The 17,847-nt window shown below is 39.5% G+C and overlaps 1 protein-coding gene across 1 annotated transcript in view; it reads left to right on the top strand.

The window, feature by feature from the left end:
• Window positions 1–1,457: 1,457 nt before the first annotated feature.
• vstm2a (V-set and transmembrane domain containing 2A) overlaps window positions 1,458–17,847 on the top strand; it is a 91,323-nt gene continuing 74,933 nt past the window's right edge. Inside the window, exons 1-2 of the mRNA XM_028569943.1 lie at window positions 1,458–1,533; window positions 2,665–2,831. Of these exons, the coding sequence (XP_028425744.1) occupies window positions 1,458–1,533; window positions 2,665–2,831 (243 nt within the window). The remainder of the gene's footprint in view (window positions 1,534–2,664; window positions 2,832–17,847) is intronic.

Here is a 17,847-nt window from a genome sequence, read left to right as displayed (position 1 = left end):
CAATCTTAACGGTCCGGGTTTCAAGTGCAGCTGGGAACCTTTCCCGCGTGCCTCATCACTCTATCCTCATCTCCTGTCACTTCTCTACTGTCCCCTGTCAATAATAGAGGCTTGGAAATGTCCTCCCTTAACAATTACTGATGACTGCTATAGTTTCAATAATATTGAACACTTTTTTTCCTCCACAATAGAACACATAGACTAACAGAAATTACAGAGCCATTCACAGTGGGAAAATGTTAGACTGGTGTTGAAATAACTCTGGCAACAGCTCAGAAATTAAAAGAAAGTATTCTTAAAAAATACTTGCAATATTTACAGTCTATAATCTTTGTATATTTTAAGTGTTTTCAGGTAACTTTACTACTCAAAGTAAAGCTGTTGAATCTGCTGGGAAGCAGATGACAGGAGGGAACAGTGATTATCCAGCTGACTTTAGACCAGTCACTTTAATACCTCTGATGCTTTTGGGTTTTTTTGGAAGAGAAAAGTGCTTGTCCCAAAGGGATGATCCCTGATTGGTCTCTGAATCAATTGAGAGCAGATATTAGGAGTGGCACAAGTTGGGCCCATTGCAACAAAGAGCACAGTGTTCTCAGTCTGCTGCAGGAGACTAATAATATTCCAACAGGGTCTCTTCTATCTTAATGACTCAGGACATGCTATACTTGCCCTGCCTTTGCTGGGTCTCTGCTCCAAACCCACCCCCTCCCTGTTTGCTCCTATCTAATGCTACAATATTGTTTTATGGCCTCTTAGACGGGTTGTCGGAGTGTCTCCTGACTGCATAAGCGCTCCAGAGTTGGACACACCCATACTAAATATGGCTTTGAGAGGGGAAGTTTTCTATTCTGCTTGTTTCTGTTTTGTTAATAAGTAGCCTATACGTTTGGTGGAAGGCCTTTCAAACATCAGCAAATATAGACACACTAAAGCACAAGACACAAAACAACAAACTCCACATCATTTGGCGCTCATGTTTAAAGACATTTCCAAATAAAGATACCCCGCAAAGATGCAATTATTGGTTGTTGACGCAAAAATGTGCGGCGCATTTTGTAATCAAGCGGTCAAGGTGACAGTAAGGGGCCGGATGAGGAGCCGATTTGCAGAGGTGTGGAGTGTGTGGATGCCACAGTGATCCACTAGACTGACGTCTCTCCGGTAGCGCAGACGAAGACCGCAGCACGGTTATTTTACAGACTTCAGTACAGGCAAGCAGTCGACTGTCTCTCCCGCAGAGATACAGAGAAGGAAAATAGAACTTCACCAACGACAAGCTGTAGTTTTGCAGCATGTTCCACCGTCGGCAATCTCCGTTTAAACATACTCGCCCAGCAACTGTTTGATTTTGCTGGTGTCTTGGCAATTCTTTTTTCTTTTTCTTTGTGGAAACATTCGCCCTTTTTCCCTTTTTACGGCTGATGTAAAAAAGAAAACACCTCTATATTGGAAGGATGTGGACCTCTCATGATACTGTTGGATTTGTTTTCTTAGCCGGGTTTTGTGTGCAAATCGGATTCTCCTTTGAAGGTAAGAATTGCATATTTTCGTAACAAATAGTCGTTGTTGGTGTCATCGTGTCGAGCTCGCTGCCCTGCATGGTGGAAGCTGCTCGATAGAAAGTGTTAAAAGTGCGCAGTCTTTCCAGAAAAGCAAAGCAGGATGTTTGGAGGGAAATATTTTGTATTGCATTTTTGCTGTATTGTAGTAAGCCCAGAATAGGGAAAAGCAAACTCAAAATAAAAGATGAAGTAGGTTGCGGTTTTTTTTTACCCCGCGATGACAAAAAAAATGCAACTGGTGATTGTTTGGAATCAAGTCATATCACGTCGTATGGAAGAGAGCGGGCGGCTGTTTTTTGTCTTGCTATTTTTTGTCATGCCAGAAAATGTCTGTATAAGAAATATAACTTATTCTAAGAGGCTCCTTGAGTAAAAAGTGAGCGATTAGCCGGTGATTTCAGCACCACGGACAGCTTCTGCATGCGACTGCCCGTGGTCCTGAAAACCTAAACCTAAGCTTCATCTGACTGAGATTACCACTTTCAAACTGCCTTTGTGCTCTTCTTCCTCCTTATAGCTGCATTCTTAAATCTGTGACAAGTGCGCACAAGCCCTTAGATGTCTGAACAGGGCTGTAGTCTCTTATACAGAATTGGAATGATGGTTTTGTATGGAAGTTTGCATGCACGAATATCCTCACTCCTTTTTCTGTCGTCGCCACCACTCTCCTTTTAGATTGTATCTATTTCCCCTTTAGCCTCCTTCAAACCAAACTCCTTTATTATTTCTTGTGGTTTTCCCTTTATGCGTTCATGTGTTCGCCCTAATTGTGGTACAGCAACGGCCACAGAATGACATAAAAACAACTCCCATGAAGAAATCTCAACATAGCTCGCAATTAAGTGTCTGAATAATGTAGCTATGGTGCGACTGTGCATTATGTAAATTCCCGATGATACGCTTCGGTATCTAAGGGTGGGGGGTGGAGGGGGGGAGCATCTCCTTAACGCACCTTTATCAAGCGCTTGGTTTCAATAACACAGCTGCTGTTGCCCGCCACATTCATGACTGCATTCACAACCAGACCATATAAGTGATTTATTCATGAGCATTTCTGTCCCCCATCATATCACCCCTTCCTTCCTTCTTTTATCTGCAGGTCGCTTCACGGATCTGCCCTCCAACATGACGGTTAAAGAAGGACAAAACATAGAAATGGCGTGTGCTTTCCAGAGCGGTACCGCGTCGGTGTATTTGGAGATCCAGTGGTGGTTCGTGAAAGAGCCGGAACCCACTGACAGCGAGGAGGAGGTCGATGTTGAAGAGGTACAAGGGACCTTTTTTTCTCCCCATGCCACACAGACACACACACACACACACTCCCTTTCCCTACCATGAGCTGTTCGAGTTATGTATTAAGCACACCCCCTCATAAAGGGAATAAGCATCCAACAAGTATCCGCGCTATTACGCGCCTTATGTCATCAGTGTCGTGCGCGTGTAGCAGCCCTGAAGACAAAATCCGGCACTTATGGTAGAAATTTTTACTGACCTGTTTTCGTACCTGTTATAACCTTCAAATATCTAATATCTGCTGCCTTGAGGTGATGAAAAACTTCATGCGCAGTTAGTTGCTTTAAACTCATGTATCTTGAACGCTAAAGCCCCCTCATATGTTTGGGAACCACTGTGTTGTTGTATTTTCATCAGAACAGAGAACCCATTTTAATAAGACATTGTTGATGCTTTAAATACCCATCAATTCTCCCAAAAATGTGGATGTTAAAACTTAAATTCTTTTGATATTTCATTTTACTTTTTTTTGTTTCTTTCTCTCAAATATTTAAAATAATCCCTCCAGGCACTGAGCAGGAAGCAAGACTACTGGGGGGAAAATGAGCTCGTACTGGATATTAATTACATGATAAATGAAGTAAATGAGCCTGACTATTCATGAATGGATAAAAAAAAAAAGTGTCTGAATCAATAGAGCCAAAGCATATTCTTGTATATTGCCTCACTTGCAAAGGCACTTTGACATTTTGTGAAGTATTGCTGTTGCATTACTGCTGGCTATGACAGCTTCCCTCGCCCCAAATAATGATCACCTACTTTGTGGATGAGAGCGTCTATTTAAATGTGTTTACTGCATTCACATGGATGGAAATGACTTGCTTACACAATGTATGGCAGGTTGCTGCATGTCAAGATTGTGAAGAGTTGGTGTATTGTCATGACAGACATCAAACAGTGCTCTTTCTATTTCTGTGACAAAGCGGGAGAGAGAGAGATACGTGTGTGTGACAGGGGGGTAGTTCGATATCCATGTGGTTTTAATTATTGTTCCATTGTTGCTGGGCTTTCATAGTGGCATCGGCCAGGCTTTGATGTGGGTTTGATCCCACGTGACTCTTGGATGTCGGGCTGAAGTGGGCTATTGATGCAGACATCTCATTGTTACCCACATTTCTTATCATGGAAGGCTGTTTGAAATGAAAGCCGCTGTGTGTGTGTGTGTGTGTGTGTGTGTGTGTGTGTGTGTGTGTGTGTGTGTGTGTGTGTGTGTGTGTGTGTGTGTCCTGCAGTGTTGCAGTTTGAATGGGAACAAAGTCAAGGCTGTGTCAGAGATGCTGCTTGGAAAGCAGCTGGTCTCCTGGAAATTAAGAGGAAATGAGTGCAATGTTTGAAAATGCAAATATGTATGCAAATATAAGCTGCATGCATGAAAAGTAAGAGTTGTTGGATCCTCGAAAGGATGACATGAAAAGAGCAACGCCAAAAAAAAAAAAAAACAGTTTTCCATTGAAATTGCGCAGCAGAAGGAAAGCAAGAGTCGGGTGGATGGGTGGGTGGATACTTTATCTCCAACTCCCAACCACCCAGCATCAGTTCTCAACTTTACAAATGGATATACTGTGAAATTGTGCTATTTTTGTCCTTTGCTAAAATCCTTGTTGTTCAACCTTTATTTTTATTTATTTTTGAATAATTTATTTAAGGCTTATTTATATCACAAAGAAAAACATATGTACATATATCTACACCTGAAACAGAACTATGCAGTACACAAATATAAGTTAGTTATGAGTTATCAAATTAGATCTTGTTTCATTTCACACATGCATCCATTGTCTTGTCTGTGGGAGCATAATTCACAGGAAACCAGTATCTGTACAGTATTCCAATGAGTGGAAACTGGATTCAGACAGGAATACAAAAATGACTTTGTAGACAATTAAAAATGTGATACAACAGTCTATTCAATTATTTTCAAGAAATAAACATTAATGAACCCTTTTGATCACTCGGGTCTTTTGAGGTGTGCCACAGGAAAAATGGATTCCGTGCATCTAAAACAAATAATAAAAAATAAACGTTTGATTTTCCAGCTACATCATATCTAATTTTTTCCAGGCTAATTAATTCCGTCAACCGCTGTTCATTTTGTGAGAAAGAGTTTTATTCCAAACTATTAGAATTCATTTTTAAGCTACAAACTTTAAAAGGTTACAGTCTGCTTATTTTGGTGACCAACCCAAGGTTGCAATTTCTGGATGTCGGGGGAAATATTGGGATTGAGGATTCTCAGAAATGTTTTCTGTTTGTCTTACTTGACGGTAATATACAGTTAGCTACATGTAGATTTTACATGCTGAAGAACATAAGAACATAGCATGATCAATTTGTGATGTTTTCACAAAGTCTCATTTGTATTGGAGGAAAATCCTTTCCATGTTGTAATGTTTGTGCTCATTTCTGCACTGGACATGGATTAGAGAAAGAAAGAAAGAAAGAAAGAAACACACACACACACACACACACACACACACACACACACACACACACACACACACGTCAATAGAGAAGGCTGCTCCAGCTTCCACACCAAGTGGTAAATGATTCTCCTCTCAGATTATAAATGACACGCTGCCAGTTCATAATTATGCACAAACACAGAGAGACGGAAACAAAATATTCACACCTCCGTGACAAAGAGGATTCATGTTGCTGACGAGATTTGCTACACTTGTGATATTGTTGATTCAAGTCATACAGTCAAGATACAAAGAGAGGAGGAGAGTGATGGTGGAGCACGAGTGTGAGCTTAACATTTGCTGTTATAGAACATGAACAGATTGCTGTGGAAGCAATGGGTCATCACTCTACATGGCATTTTGGCTGCAGTTTTGAAAGTACAAAATAAGGCAGCATTGGGTACCCTTGTCTCCTAAAAAGTATGTTCCTATAAAATTAAACTGCATTCTCAGTTGGGTAAAAGTGCTTGTTTGTTTGACCCATCCTTCCACCCTGACCCCCGCCGCAGACTTTGATTAGAAATGTATTTGAGATGCGTCAAAAACAAACTGAATTCGGGAGAAAATGTTTGCATTCTCACTTATGTTTCCCTCGAAACATAAGTGAGAATGCAGTTTAGTTGTATGGGAATGATATGTTTAGGAGACGGGGCTGTATTGCATATGAATATGTGTAATTTGATTGATTGTATTGCATGCTCTGGGTCAGTTTTTGGTATTTTGGATTATAATCGCACAAAGGCTGAAAAGTAGCTCTCAAAAGACAGAATATAACTTGGAGAATGAGATTTGAAAAGCTATGAGCAGGTGAAGTAGTTTGTTGGAGGGCTTATATAGCACATCTTTCATTTTAAAAGCATCTTTGAAGCTTGTTGCATTGAAAAGCAAAGCCATTCTTCTATCATTTTTAATGCAGGATACATTTTTGAAAACAACTGATGACAAAAGATGACAGTAATGAGCGGGATGAGGACTAAAATTAGAGATGCTGTGTGTCATACTCATCCGGTAGAATCTTGTCTCTGCACATCCAGTATGCAGTCCACTTCTTTTGGATGTTTCTAGGTCTGTTTTTGGTAACCACCTGGAAAACAGTGATCCAGGTTCAGTTATGCATTTCATAAAAATTAACACATGTCACACAACTATTGTATATTAAGCATTACAAGTAATTCCACTAACTAACTAAGTGTTGATCAGTGGTTCACAACCTTTTTAGTTTGTGACCCCTTAAAGTGAAGTGTGTATTGCGTCCCCAACCCTGACTCCTCAAAATTACATTTGTATAATACTAAGATGTTTTGCCAAACATGTTTTGAAGGAAAATCAATTACTGCCTGCAAATACGTCCACTGGCAACATTCCTTAAACGGTCAGGAGATCATTATTTGCGCTAAATATTGGTAAACACATCTTGTGCTTCAAGACATTGTCGATTTTCTTATAATTTAAACAAGCCTACGATACTGGAAAGTATTTAGCAACTTAACAGATACATTATCTAAATTGACTTTCATTCATTCATTCATTTAATTTCTTTCATTTCATCCAAGGAAAAACCAAACAGTACTTAAAAGTCAGAAATAAAATGAAAACAAATGTAATTTTTTCTTCTTCCCTATCCTGTGTGTGTTTTAAAACACAGTATACTCACATCTCTTACATGTCTCAATACTGATGGATAACCCAAACTAACACCAAAGTAATATAGTATTATAATTTAATATAATATTGTTTTCAATAGTTCATATAGATTAGTATGTGAATATAGAATAGATGTATACAATACATGTAGAATATGCCCCTAAGAGTGAGCACTCATAAGCTGTGTTGGAAACCATTCCCTTTCGTTCGAACTTTCCACGGTTAATTTCATTCACTATATAGTCCACTATAAAATACCCACAATGCACTGCTAATTTGAGTGTACATACATGTACACTACATTTTACTCCTGTATACCACAATGTAACGTGGTCGCGTTTTCCCGGAGGAGAAGAAGAAGGACACCGCGAAAACTGAAAAATGTGGAACAGTGGAAATGTAACATGCCACATATATACAACATTTTACGTTGTAAAATACGTTTTAATACATTTACGTTTATTTCGTCCTGGGTGTTTATTTCAGCGACGTATTAGAAGTATTGGTTACACTTTACTTTAAGGTATCTACATAAGAGTGACATGACACTGTCATTAACGTGTCATAAACATTATAAACAAGTCATAAACGTCTATGACATAACGCTTCTTTTAGTAAGTGTCATTCAGTTTTTGTCATGACAAGTTATGGTTATGGTTATGGATATGGATATGGATATGGTTATGATTATGTTAGAGTTAGGGTTAGGGTTAGGGTTCATGTGTCATGACTGTGTCATGACAGTGTCATGTGTTCACGACAGTGTCATGTGTTCACGACAGTGTCATGTCACTCTTATGTAGATAGTAAAGTCCATCCATCCATCCATCTTCGTCCGCTTATCCGGTGTCGGGTCGCGGGGGGAGCAGATCCAGCAGGGGACCCCAAACTTTAACCAGCTCCGAACTGGGGGATCCCGAGGCGTTCCCAGGCCAGGTTGGAGATATAATCCCTCCACCTAGTCCTGGGTCTTCCCCGAGGCCTCCTCCCAGCTGGACGTGCCTGGAACACCTCCCTAGGGAGGCGCCCAGGGGGCATCCTTACCAGATGCCCGAACCACCTCAACTGGCTCCTTTCGACGCGAAGGAGCAGCGGCTCTACTCCGAGCTCCTCACGGATGACTGAGCTTCTCACACTATCTCTAAGGGAGACGCCAGCCACTCTCCTGAGGAAACCCATTTCGACCGCTTGTACCCTGGATCTCGTTCTTTCGGTCATGACCCAGCCTTCGTGACCATAGGAGAGGGTAGGAACGAAAACTGACCGGTAGATCGAGAGCTTTGCCTTCTGGCTCAGCTCTCTTTTTGTCACAACGGTGCGATAAATTGAATGTAATACCGCACCCGCTGCGCCGATTTTCCGACCAATCTCCCGCTCCATTGTCCCCTCACTCGTGAACAAAACCCCAAGGTACTTGAACTCCTTCACTTGGGGTAAGGACTCATTCCCTACCTGGAGTAGGCACTCCATCGGTTTCCTGCTGAGAACCATGGACTCAGCTTTAGAGGTGCTGATCCTCATCCCAACCGCTTCACTCTCTGCTGCGAACCGATCCAGTGAGTGCTGAAGGTCACAGGCCGATGATGCCATCAGGACCACATCATCTGCAAAGAGCAGCAATGAGATCCCCAGCCCACCGAACCGCAACCCCTCCCCACCCCGACTACGCCTCGATATCCTGTCCATAAATGTTACAAACAGGATTGGTGACAAAGCGCAGCCCTGGCGGAGGCCAACTCTCACCTGAAACGAGTCCGACTTACTGCCGAGAACCCGGACACAGCTCTCACTTTGGTCGTACAGAGATTGGATGGCCCTGAGTAGAGATCCCCTCACCCCATACTCCCGCAGCACCTCCCACAGTATCTCCCGGGGGACCCGGTCATACGCCTTCTCCAAATCCACAAAACACATGTAGACCGGTTGGGCATACTCCCAGGCTCCCTCCAGGATCCTTGCGAGAGTGAAGAGCTGTTCAGTTGTTCCCCGACCAGGACGGAATCCGCATTGTTCCTCTTCAATCTGAGGTTCGACTATCGGCCGAATCCTCCTTTCCAGCACCTTGGAGTAGACTTTACCAGGGAGGCTGAGAAGTGTGATACCCCTGTAATTGGCACACACCCTCTGGTCCCCCTTTATAAAAAGGGGAACCACCACCCTGGTCTGCCACTCCTTTGGCACCGTCCCAGACTTCCACGCAATGTTGAAGAGGCGTGTAAACCAGGACAGCCCCTCCACACCCAGAGCCTTGAGCATTTCCAGACAGATCTCATCAATCCCAGGGGCTTTGCCACTGTGGAGTTGTTTGACTACATCAGTGACTTCCACCTGGGAATAGTAAAGTGTCCGAAGTATTTTAGTTTGGGTTTGTTTACATGACGCTGGGCGCGCCCGCTTCCGTCACACAAACAACGGCCGCATCTCCTGATGGAAGTCACGCAACGATGTGTTCAGTGAGTGTCCAAAATCTCATTTGGTTGTTCCGTATATAGTTCACTATTTAATAAACACTATAGAGCAGGGGTCTTCAATGTTTTAAAGGCCAAGGACCCCTAACCTGAAAGAGAGATGGAGCAGGGAATAAAATTAAGTTGCATAGTAAACTGGCCGACAATAACATGTAGGTTAGCCTAAAGCCTATACACATTCTTTTTTATGGTGCCCTACAATACTAAGCTACTATTTACATATTCATGTATCATCATTTAATGTCAAACATACTTGTGGAAGGCACAGTGAATCCATAATCCTACCTGTATCGATATGTAAGCGTATCTTTAATGTTGTTAAGGTTGTTGTTGTTTTTTGACAAATAGGCTGATTTATCTTTGCTGATAGTATGTTGAATTTGTATTAATGTATATTTTTTTAGACATATTTTAAGTTTGGGGGGGGAAGTATTAAAACATTAATTTGGCAGCCCACCTGCATTGACTCTGAGGACCCCCTAAGGGTCGGTTTCGAACACAGCTGTAGACTACAGATGGATGCTGGGGCTCAGTTGTGTCTTATGAAATGCTAAATGAACAGCAGCAGAATTATGACAGTAATGACAGCTGCTAAAGGAACATACCTACATTTGCTTATGCATGCACATAGGAAACACAACATATTTTCTCATTTGGTTCAATAATGCTTTAAGATTATTTACACATTTTGCTTACATATTGGCTTTTAATAAGGTCAGGAGAAAAGAAAAAATGTTAATGATAAAACACTAGGGTCTGTAGGAATCCCAAAAAATTAGAAAGTAAAGCCAAAGTCAACAAAATGCAAGGGTTAATTACAACGCCAATATAAGAAAGGTTCATTGTAAATATGTCGATGTAAGAATAATGTGCCATGTCAGTGTAGCAACAAACTCTGCCTGAATTAGCTCCTTTTCATTTATGCATGTTATTCATTGTGATCTAAAAAAAGCCTAATCCCTTTCTGTGATGCTAAATCAGTATAAATCTAAATCTATAACTGACTGACCGGAAGGTACAAACAAAATGTTATCTTATTGATTATCATTTGTCTTCTGTGTTTGATTTTCTGTCAAACTACCATCCAAGTGTAAGACAGTTTAACAGCTGACTTGAAGCCTGCAATGATAAACTATTATACACTATACAGTAGTTATATACATAGCTATACTATGTAGTTCTGATGATGTAAATCACCAATGCTGGACGTCGTCCATGCAAATTAACACCACCTCCTAATCTAACCACATATCAATCTACTCTGTAGTTACTTTTGTTATATCATACGTACAAGTCAGAGGCAAAAACATGATGGGCTTTTACTGGTGGAATAATACGTACACCAACACTAAATAAGCATACCCTGAGGCTGTGTATTTCTGCTTTGCTGCCTTCACCTCCATCATAGAATCAGAAAGCATAGAAAGAACAGAACACAACCTCCTAGGTAATTATAATAACTGATGGCTATGTCACACTTTGTGGACAAAGAGCCTCATTTCCATGTTTTTCAATTTAAAAATACAGTTGTGAATTTCCCTTTTGGTTTCAAACCCTAAATCCCTCTTATTTTCAAGAGGTGGATTCAATTCTTCCCAGGGCTGATCTCCCTTTTTTATCCAGCTAATCCCACCGCTATTGTTTGCCATAAAATCAATTTATTGAGTAAATCTTTACAACCCTGTCCACTGGTAATTCTATTTGGTCTGGGATTATGGTTAGATATAAGGAAACAATGGAGAAGAGCTGGGTTATATCTGTGAAGGTTACTGTTCTGATCCTCTCAGCCACTGCTCAGTGAGTTTTCGTCGTATATCTTTATTCCTACCTAGTTTAAGAATAAATACATACAAAATAAAAACAGCTAAGAATCAATTTAATGCTTTTTGTGAGTGGAGAAAAATCTGTGTATATCTGGAATATCAAAAAAGCTACATTTTGACAGAATGAATTTCGAAGGTGGATCAAGCTGAGGCAAAAAAAAGAATCAGAGATGCTGCTGGAGACTCAACGCATATGTGGGGTGTTTAAAAATTCATACTGCATTTTCATTCCTGAAATACCGCCTGGAGTGCATAAATTGCTAGGCTGCTGGATTCAAACCTGGATTCACCTGACCTGGGATAAGTTAAAAGACGGTGTGATGTGTCTGTAGAAGTGAGATGAGATAAGGAAAGGTAAACGGACATGATGCGAAGCTGCCCTCGCAAAAAGCCCGGCAGCGGAAATAGGGATCAGCCTTGGCCTTCAGGTCAGAATACAAATGACCATTACATAAAACATCCACCAGCGCACTTTGACCAAACTGCACTCAAGCCACTGCAAGCTTTACCTCTCTTAACAAGTGAGTTTATAAATCCAGTGGGTGTAACAGCAAGGAAGCATAAAATCCATTGGCTGCCGTGCTCTCTGAGTGACCTTACTGTCTGCCTCTCCATCCCTCCATCACTGCCTGACTGCAGATTGTGCAGCCTCCTCAAACACTCTCGCTGAGATAACTGCATCAAGAGTCGATATGATGCACCAGGCATAGTCCCGGTAACTGCTCTCATCAGCCCTGTCGCCCCCCTTATGTGCACACGCGTCTGTAATAATTGTAATGGTTTCCAAATGGTTTGCGGTGAATATGATTTCTCCACAGGAGGCTGTGTTTGTGTGTGAGCATGCACCTACACATGATAGAGCCTGCTGCTTTCATTTTCGACTAGTGGACTGTGGACCACTCGCTGTCAGGCTCCACTACAGTCATCAGTCATGTAAGGAAGGCTTCCTTGAAATCACTGAAAGCTGGTGCATTACTGCATTGTGCTGCTGGAACACTGGCCTTGTGTTGCACTTGTGATTAACGTTTTATTATTTTTTTAACCTACAAAACATAAATGACAAAAACAAATATTTAATTACATTTTTAGAAAAGGCTCAGTAATTTACTGAAATAGCTGGCTACTATAGTTTAAAAAAAAACATTACTCAAACAGGAGGTAATTGTGCTTTTGTTAGGGACTATTTTCAATGACAGTTTAATCAACATTTGATGCTCAAGTGAGTATTTAGGGGAGCAGAATGGTGGGATGGAATCAAAATAAACTATAGTGTGTGTGTGTGTGTGTGTGTGTGTGTGTGTGTGTGTGTGTGTGTGTTCATGGTAATGAAGGAACATGTCACCCAATGCAACATGGTGGCTCATTGATGTGTTTTTGGACAACAATGGAGGAAGAAGATACATCAGGCTTTGGACACACACACACAATACTTAGACATAAGTATACATACATTTTTTTTTGTGTGGATCTTTTCATGGTCAAAAAGTGACAATAAGAAAACATATATGCCAAGGTTTTCTAGTTAGAGGGCATTTATTATCTTATAAAGACAATGGAGGGTTATGGAATATGATTGACTGCTCTGGTGTCAGAGAGATTGAAAGACAGAGCCCGACCGCCGACTCTGCAATATCTCAGGAAAAAAAAGCCACAGCTATGTTTCTCCATATTGAAAAATATGATTCAGATGCCTGTCTGCTTTTCTCTTCTTTGAAAATCAAAGCGCTGGAATGACTCATTGGTTTGTCACGCAATACAAACATAATGTGTTTTGAAATGTGAAGGTCAGAGAGACGTTTTTTTCACTCTTTCAAGGATTTTATTTGTGTTTGGATTTGCACAATTTGAATTTGGTCTGCCTTTTGTGGTTTTATGACACTCCTCCAACTCTGGAAGTTTTGTACTTTTTGGTCTGCACCATGGCCTGATTTCCAGTGTTGTTAAATAGGTTAAATAAGTCAAACATATTTAGAAAAGCATGTGCACTGCATACAGTACATTTAAATCAGTAAAAAGGTTATGGGGCTAAGGCTGCTATTAGCCACATGGGACTACTATTTTTTTATATATGTTTCATTATATTTTAGGGAAAAACAGTCCCAAGTGCCCAGAGACAAGTATGATAAGAATGAAAGAAATGGCTGTATCTCAGAAACTACAAGGAACACAATCAAGTACATGGTATCTATGAACTCATAATAAGTTGAATATTCAAGATATGCACACATATGCAGGGTAAAAAATTATAGGGAAGACATTTAAAAAACACAATGTTAGCATTTTTTTCTCTTAAAAAAAATAAAGAAACCTGACTTAGACTTTTGAAGTGTGATTTGTCATTTGATCTATCATACTAAATATGATCTTTAGGCACAAATGGGTTAAATGGCTCTATTGTTGGATCCAGGGCAGCTTCAGCCATGTTGAGCCCATTTGTGTGCTGCAGAGGAATGAAATGATGGAGGGAGGGATGAAGGGACGAGCAGATGGAAAAAACATATGGGAGATGTGATGCAATAAGGATACAGGATGCCTTTGGGGAAATATCTGGAAGAGATTCATACATGCATGCAAAACAAATCCTCATTTACTGTCCCATGTGTATCTGCACAGCTCTGTATATTGGCAAGACTGTATGACATGAACACATTAGACTCACAAAGCAGGGACTTGCTGTAACATTGAAGCAAGCTATCCGTGCTTCTTGTCCACGATGAGGGGAGGAGAGCTAACAGCAGCTAGTTAGCTTAGTGACTCATTTCAGTAGCATTTGGAGCTCACATGAATCTTTACCGTCTGTTTACTGGCAATATTATATCATAACACTTTATTCTAAAACCCCTGAGGTTATTATGCCTTGAACAGAGATGAGAATTATCCGTGCGGTAGTATCAGAGTAAGTCTTGTTTCCTTAGTGTATTTTACACGCATTTACACACTCAAATCTGCAGTAAGAGACAATATGGTTTAACTGACTACATGGCTCTTTACACTTCTGCTATGAGCATTCGGCTCCATCTGATCAGCCTCCAAACAGTGACTGGACTATGGACTTACCAAATCTACCCTCCGGTCCAAAAGGGCGTCTTACACTATATTTTACTGTGTTTATTGTGTTACGGGGCTAAGCCAACATGGGCTTGTTGAATAACAAAACACAGCTTCTCAAGACTAACCTAGATCCTAACAATAATTATATTGTTTCCTCTCCCTGCATGTGTGCATTTAATGTGAAAATGAAACTAAGCTGGCCTGGATGAATGTATATATTTTCTACCTAACCCCAGATTTTCCACTGGGCTGCATTCTGGCATTCAGATTTTATTGTCTCGACAAGTAGCCTACTTCACAGATAATTGCGTTATTAAGCTAGTATCTACCTTCCACTCCAAGCACTCCGGCAATTAAACTCCATGCCTTCTCATTTCTGGCATTGTCCATATAAAAAGGATCTGTGATGTAGGTGTTTCCACCTCCAAGATTAATCAAGTGGAGACATAGACAGTATTTTGGGGTGTCTTGACTGGATGCTCTCGCTGTTTCACTTCCTGCCCGGCTGTCCATTAGCAGATACTAGAGTAGAGTTTACGCAGAGAGTAAAGTAGATCAAGTTTACTACTTGTTGTCCCCAGAGTCAGAACTAAACAGGGTTCAGTTTTTATGCTCCACATATCTGGAACAAACTCCCAGAAACCTGTAGGTCCGCTGCAACTCTCAGTTCTTTTAAATCTAAGCTAAAGACCTATCTTTTTGATGTTGCTTTTCTTAAAATAATCTATTTTATTAACTTTAATTTCTTATACTGCACTGTAACTTTTATTCTTATACTGCACTATCAATTTTATTCTTGTCTTTTAATGTTTTTAATTTGTTTATTATTGTTTTTTAATTGTTTTCTAACTGCTCTTTAATGTTTTATGTAAAGCACTTTGAATTGCCCTGTTGCTGAAATGTGCTATATAAATAAAGCTGCCTTGCCTTGCCTTGCCTAATTTCAGACTCTTTCTTTGATTGTGTTGTGAGCTTGCCCCTATGACATTTTTTTTTAAATGGAACTAAAGCATGGGATAAAATCTAGAAAGATGTAGTGAAATGTGCTTTCTTTTAAACTAGACCAGATGGCACTGACTTGCGCAACTTTGTGTACTACCTGCAGTTCCTTGCAAAGTAATAGACAGAAGGCTGACTGATCATTATCAAACCAAGGAGATGCATTCAAGTGGATTCAATAAACTAGCAATGTCATGAAAAGGAATACAATAATTGATTTATGCCTGGTAAGAAGCCAAGCCTAAAAACTAGCCTGATTTAGGCCTGTCCAAGCTGAGAAGAGCTGTAGAGTTGGTGTAAATTCTCTGTGGATTCATCACTACAAGGGATATCTTTTACATCCATTGTTAATATAAAAATATAAAATATCATCACGCAAGACTAAAACCAACTCGGTAACACTTTACAATAAGGGTATATTAATTAGCAATACTTAATGCATTAATAATCATTAATTAACTGTTAATTACAGTTAAATAAGGTGTCTAATAAACATTTATAAACAATGTTCATGTTTGTTCATGTTAACTAAGGTATTAATTGATACATTATTTACCATTAGTTAATGCCTTAACTAATTGTTAATTACAGTTTACCATTAGTTTAATGCAGTAATAAGCCCTGACAAACTGTTAACAGTTAACTAAGGTGTCTATTTTAACAATAGTTAATGTACTAATAAGCCTAAACTGGAAATAACAGCTAACTATCATTTACTAATGTTGTTAATGTTAACTAGGGTTGGGTATCGTTTGGGTTTTTCCGATACCGGTGCTAAAGCGATACTTTTAAAACGGTGCCGTGTCTAAACGGTGCCTGAACCGTTAAAAAAAAACTAAAAAAAGAAGGGTACTAAACAACAGTCAGCGACATTAAAGAACGGCTTGTTTATTGTTAAGGCCATATGGTCAAAATTAAAGATTTAATAATAATGTAATAACTATAACTTATAAAAATAACTTATTTCACTAGTAAATTGCTAACCACCAAAAACAACCACCAGATGAGAAAAGGGTATTTTACAATAACTTTAACCACGAGGCTTACCAGTTTCAAGTGAACTCACCGTCTGTATTGTTTCTGCGACAGGCAGCTGCACACTGTTACGTCCCACTGTTGGAATCCTCTACAGTGAAATACAGTCACACTTTACACCGTTTAGCTGTCAGCATTTAACCGTGTTTAATCAGCTACTAGCTAGCGGTAACGTTACCTGCTGTTGAGTGCAGTGTTAACTAGCATCACGTTAGTAATGCTTATTCAGTATTATTATACATTAATCAAGTGACCAGTTATGGTTAAGTAATGCTTATATAGCATGCATATAGGTTGGGCTTTAAGTTAATGTCTACATGAAGACAAAAGGAACAAGCAAACCTCTGCATGGAGACTATGGAGTCTTTTCACTGATCTCACCCTCTACTAAAAGTAAGTCATATGTTGGAGGATGGACAAATATAGTGGACAAAAGTATGTGGACAACCATAACCCGTAAATAAACAATAAAAACTGTTTTCTCATAATGAGATGGCTTGGCTGTGAACCTTAGGACATACATGCTATCCAACATCTTCATCAACCACCTAGTAATATTAGAAAATACCTTAATTAACAAGTAAACTCTTAGTTGATTTTATCAAGAGACGTTTGTCAACATTTTCCTAATGTTTAATGATGAATTGTTAAAATGATGCTTGTAATAAGTAATGTAAATAGCATCTTGAAAAACATTAAACAATGAATCAATCAATACTTAGTTAACATTAACAGTATTAGTAAATAATAGACACTTTAGTTAGCTGTTATTTCTAGTTTAGGCTTATTTGTACATTAACTAATGTTAAAATAGACACCTTAATTAACTGTTATTAACAGTTAGTCAAGGCATTAACAAATGGTAAAATAGACGCCTAAGTTTGTCCAGGCTTTTTACTATATTAACTAATAGTAAAATAGACAGCTTAGTGAAGGCTTAATATTGCATTTACTAATGGTAAAATAGATGCCTTATTTAAATATTACTAACAGTTGGTCAAGGCTTATTACTACATTAACTTTATTTTTTGGGCATTTTTAGGCGTCTATTTGACAGGACAGCTGAAGACATGAAAGAGGAGAGAGAGGGGGAATGACATGCAGCAAAGGACTGCAGGTCGGAGTCAAACCCAGGCCCGCTCTACCAACTGAGCTATCCGGGCACACCTTTGTTAATTTTTTCTAACAGTTATTCAATGCTTAATATTGCATTAACTAATTATATAATATACACTTTAATTAACTGTTATTAACAATTAGTTATTAGTTATGGTAAATAATGCATCAATTAATAACTTAGTTAACATGAACAACCATGAGCATTGTTAATAAATGTTTATTAGACACCTTATTTAACTGTCAATTCATGCTTATTAATGCATTAAGTAATGCTAATTAATGTACCCTTATTGTAAAGTGTTACCACAAACTCTCTTTTGGTAAATTGACTGGATGCTCTCGTTTCACTTCCTACCCGGCTGTCCGAACACCAATCCAAGCCTGTCAG

Source organism: Perca flavescens, chromosome 22 (assembly GCF_004354835.1).
Source record: "Perca flavescens isolate YP-PL-M2 chromosome 22, PFLA_1.0, whole genome shotgun sequence".
NCBI lineage: Eukaryota > Metazoa > Chordata > Actinopteri > Perciformes > Percidae > Perca > Perca flavescens.
This window is presented reverse-complemented; position numbering and strand designations above follow the sequence as displayed.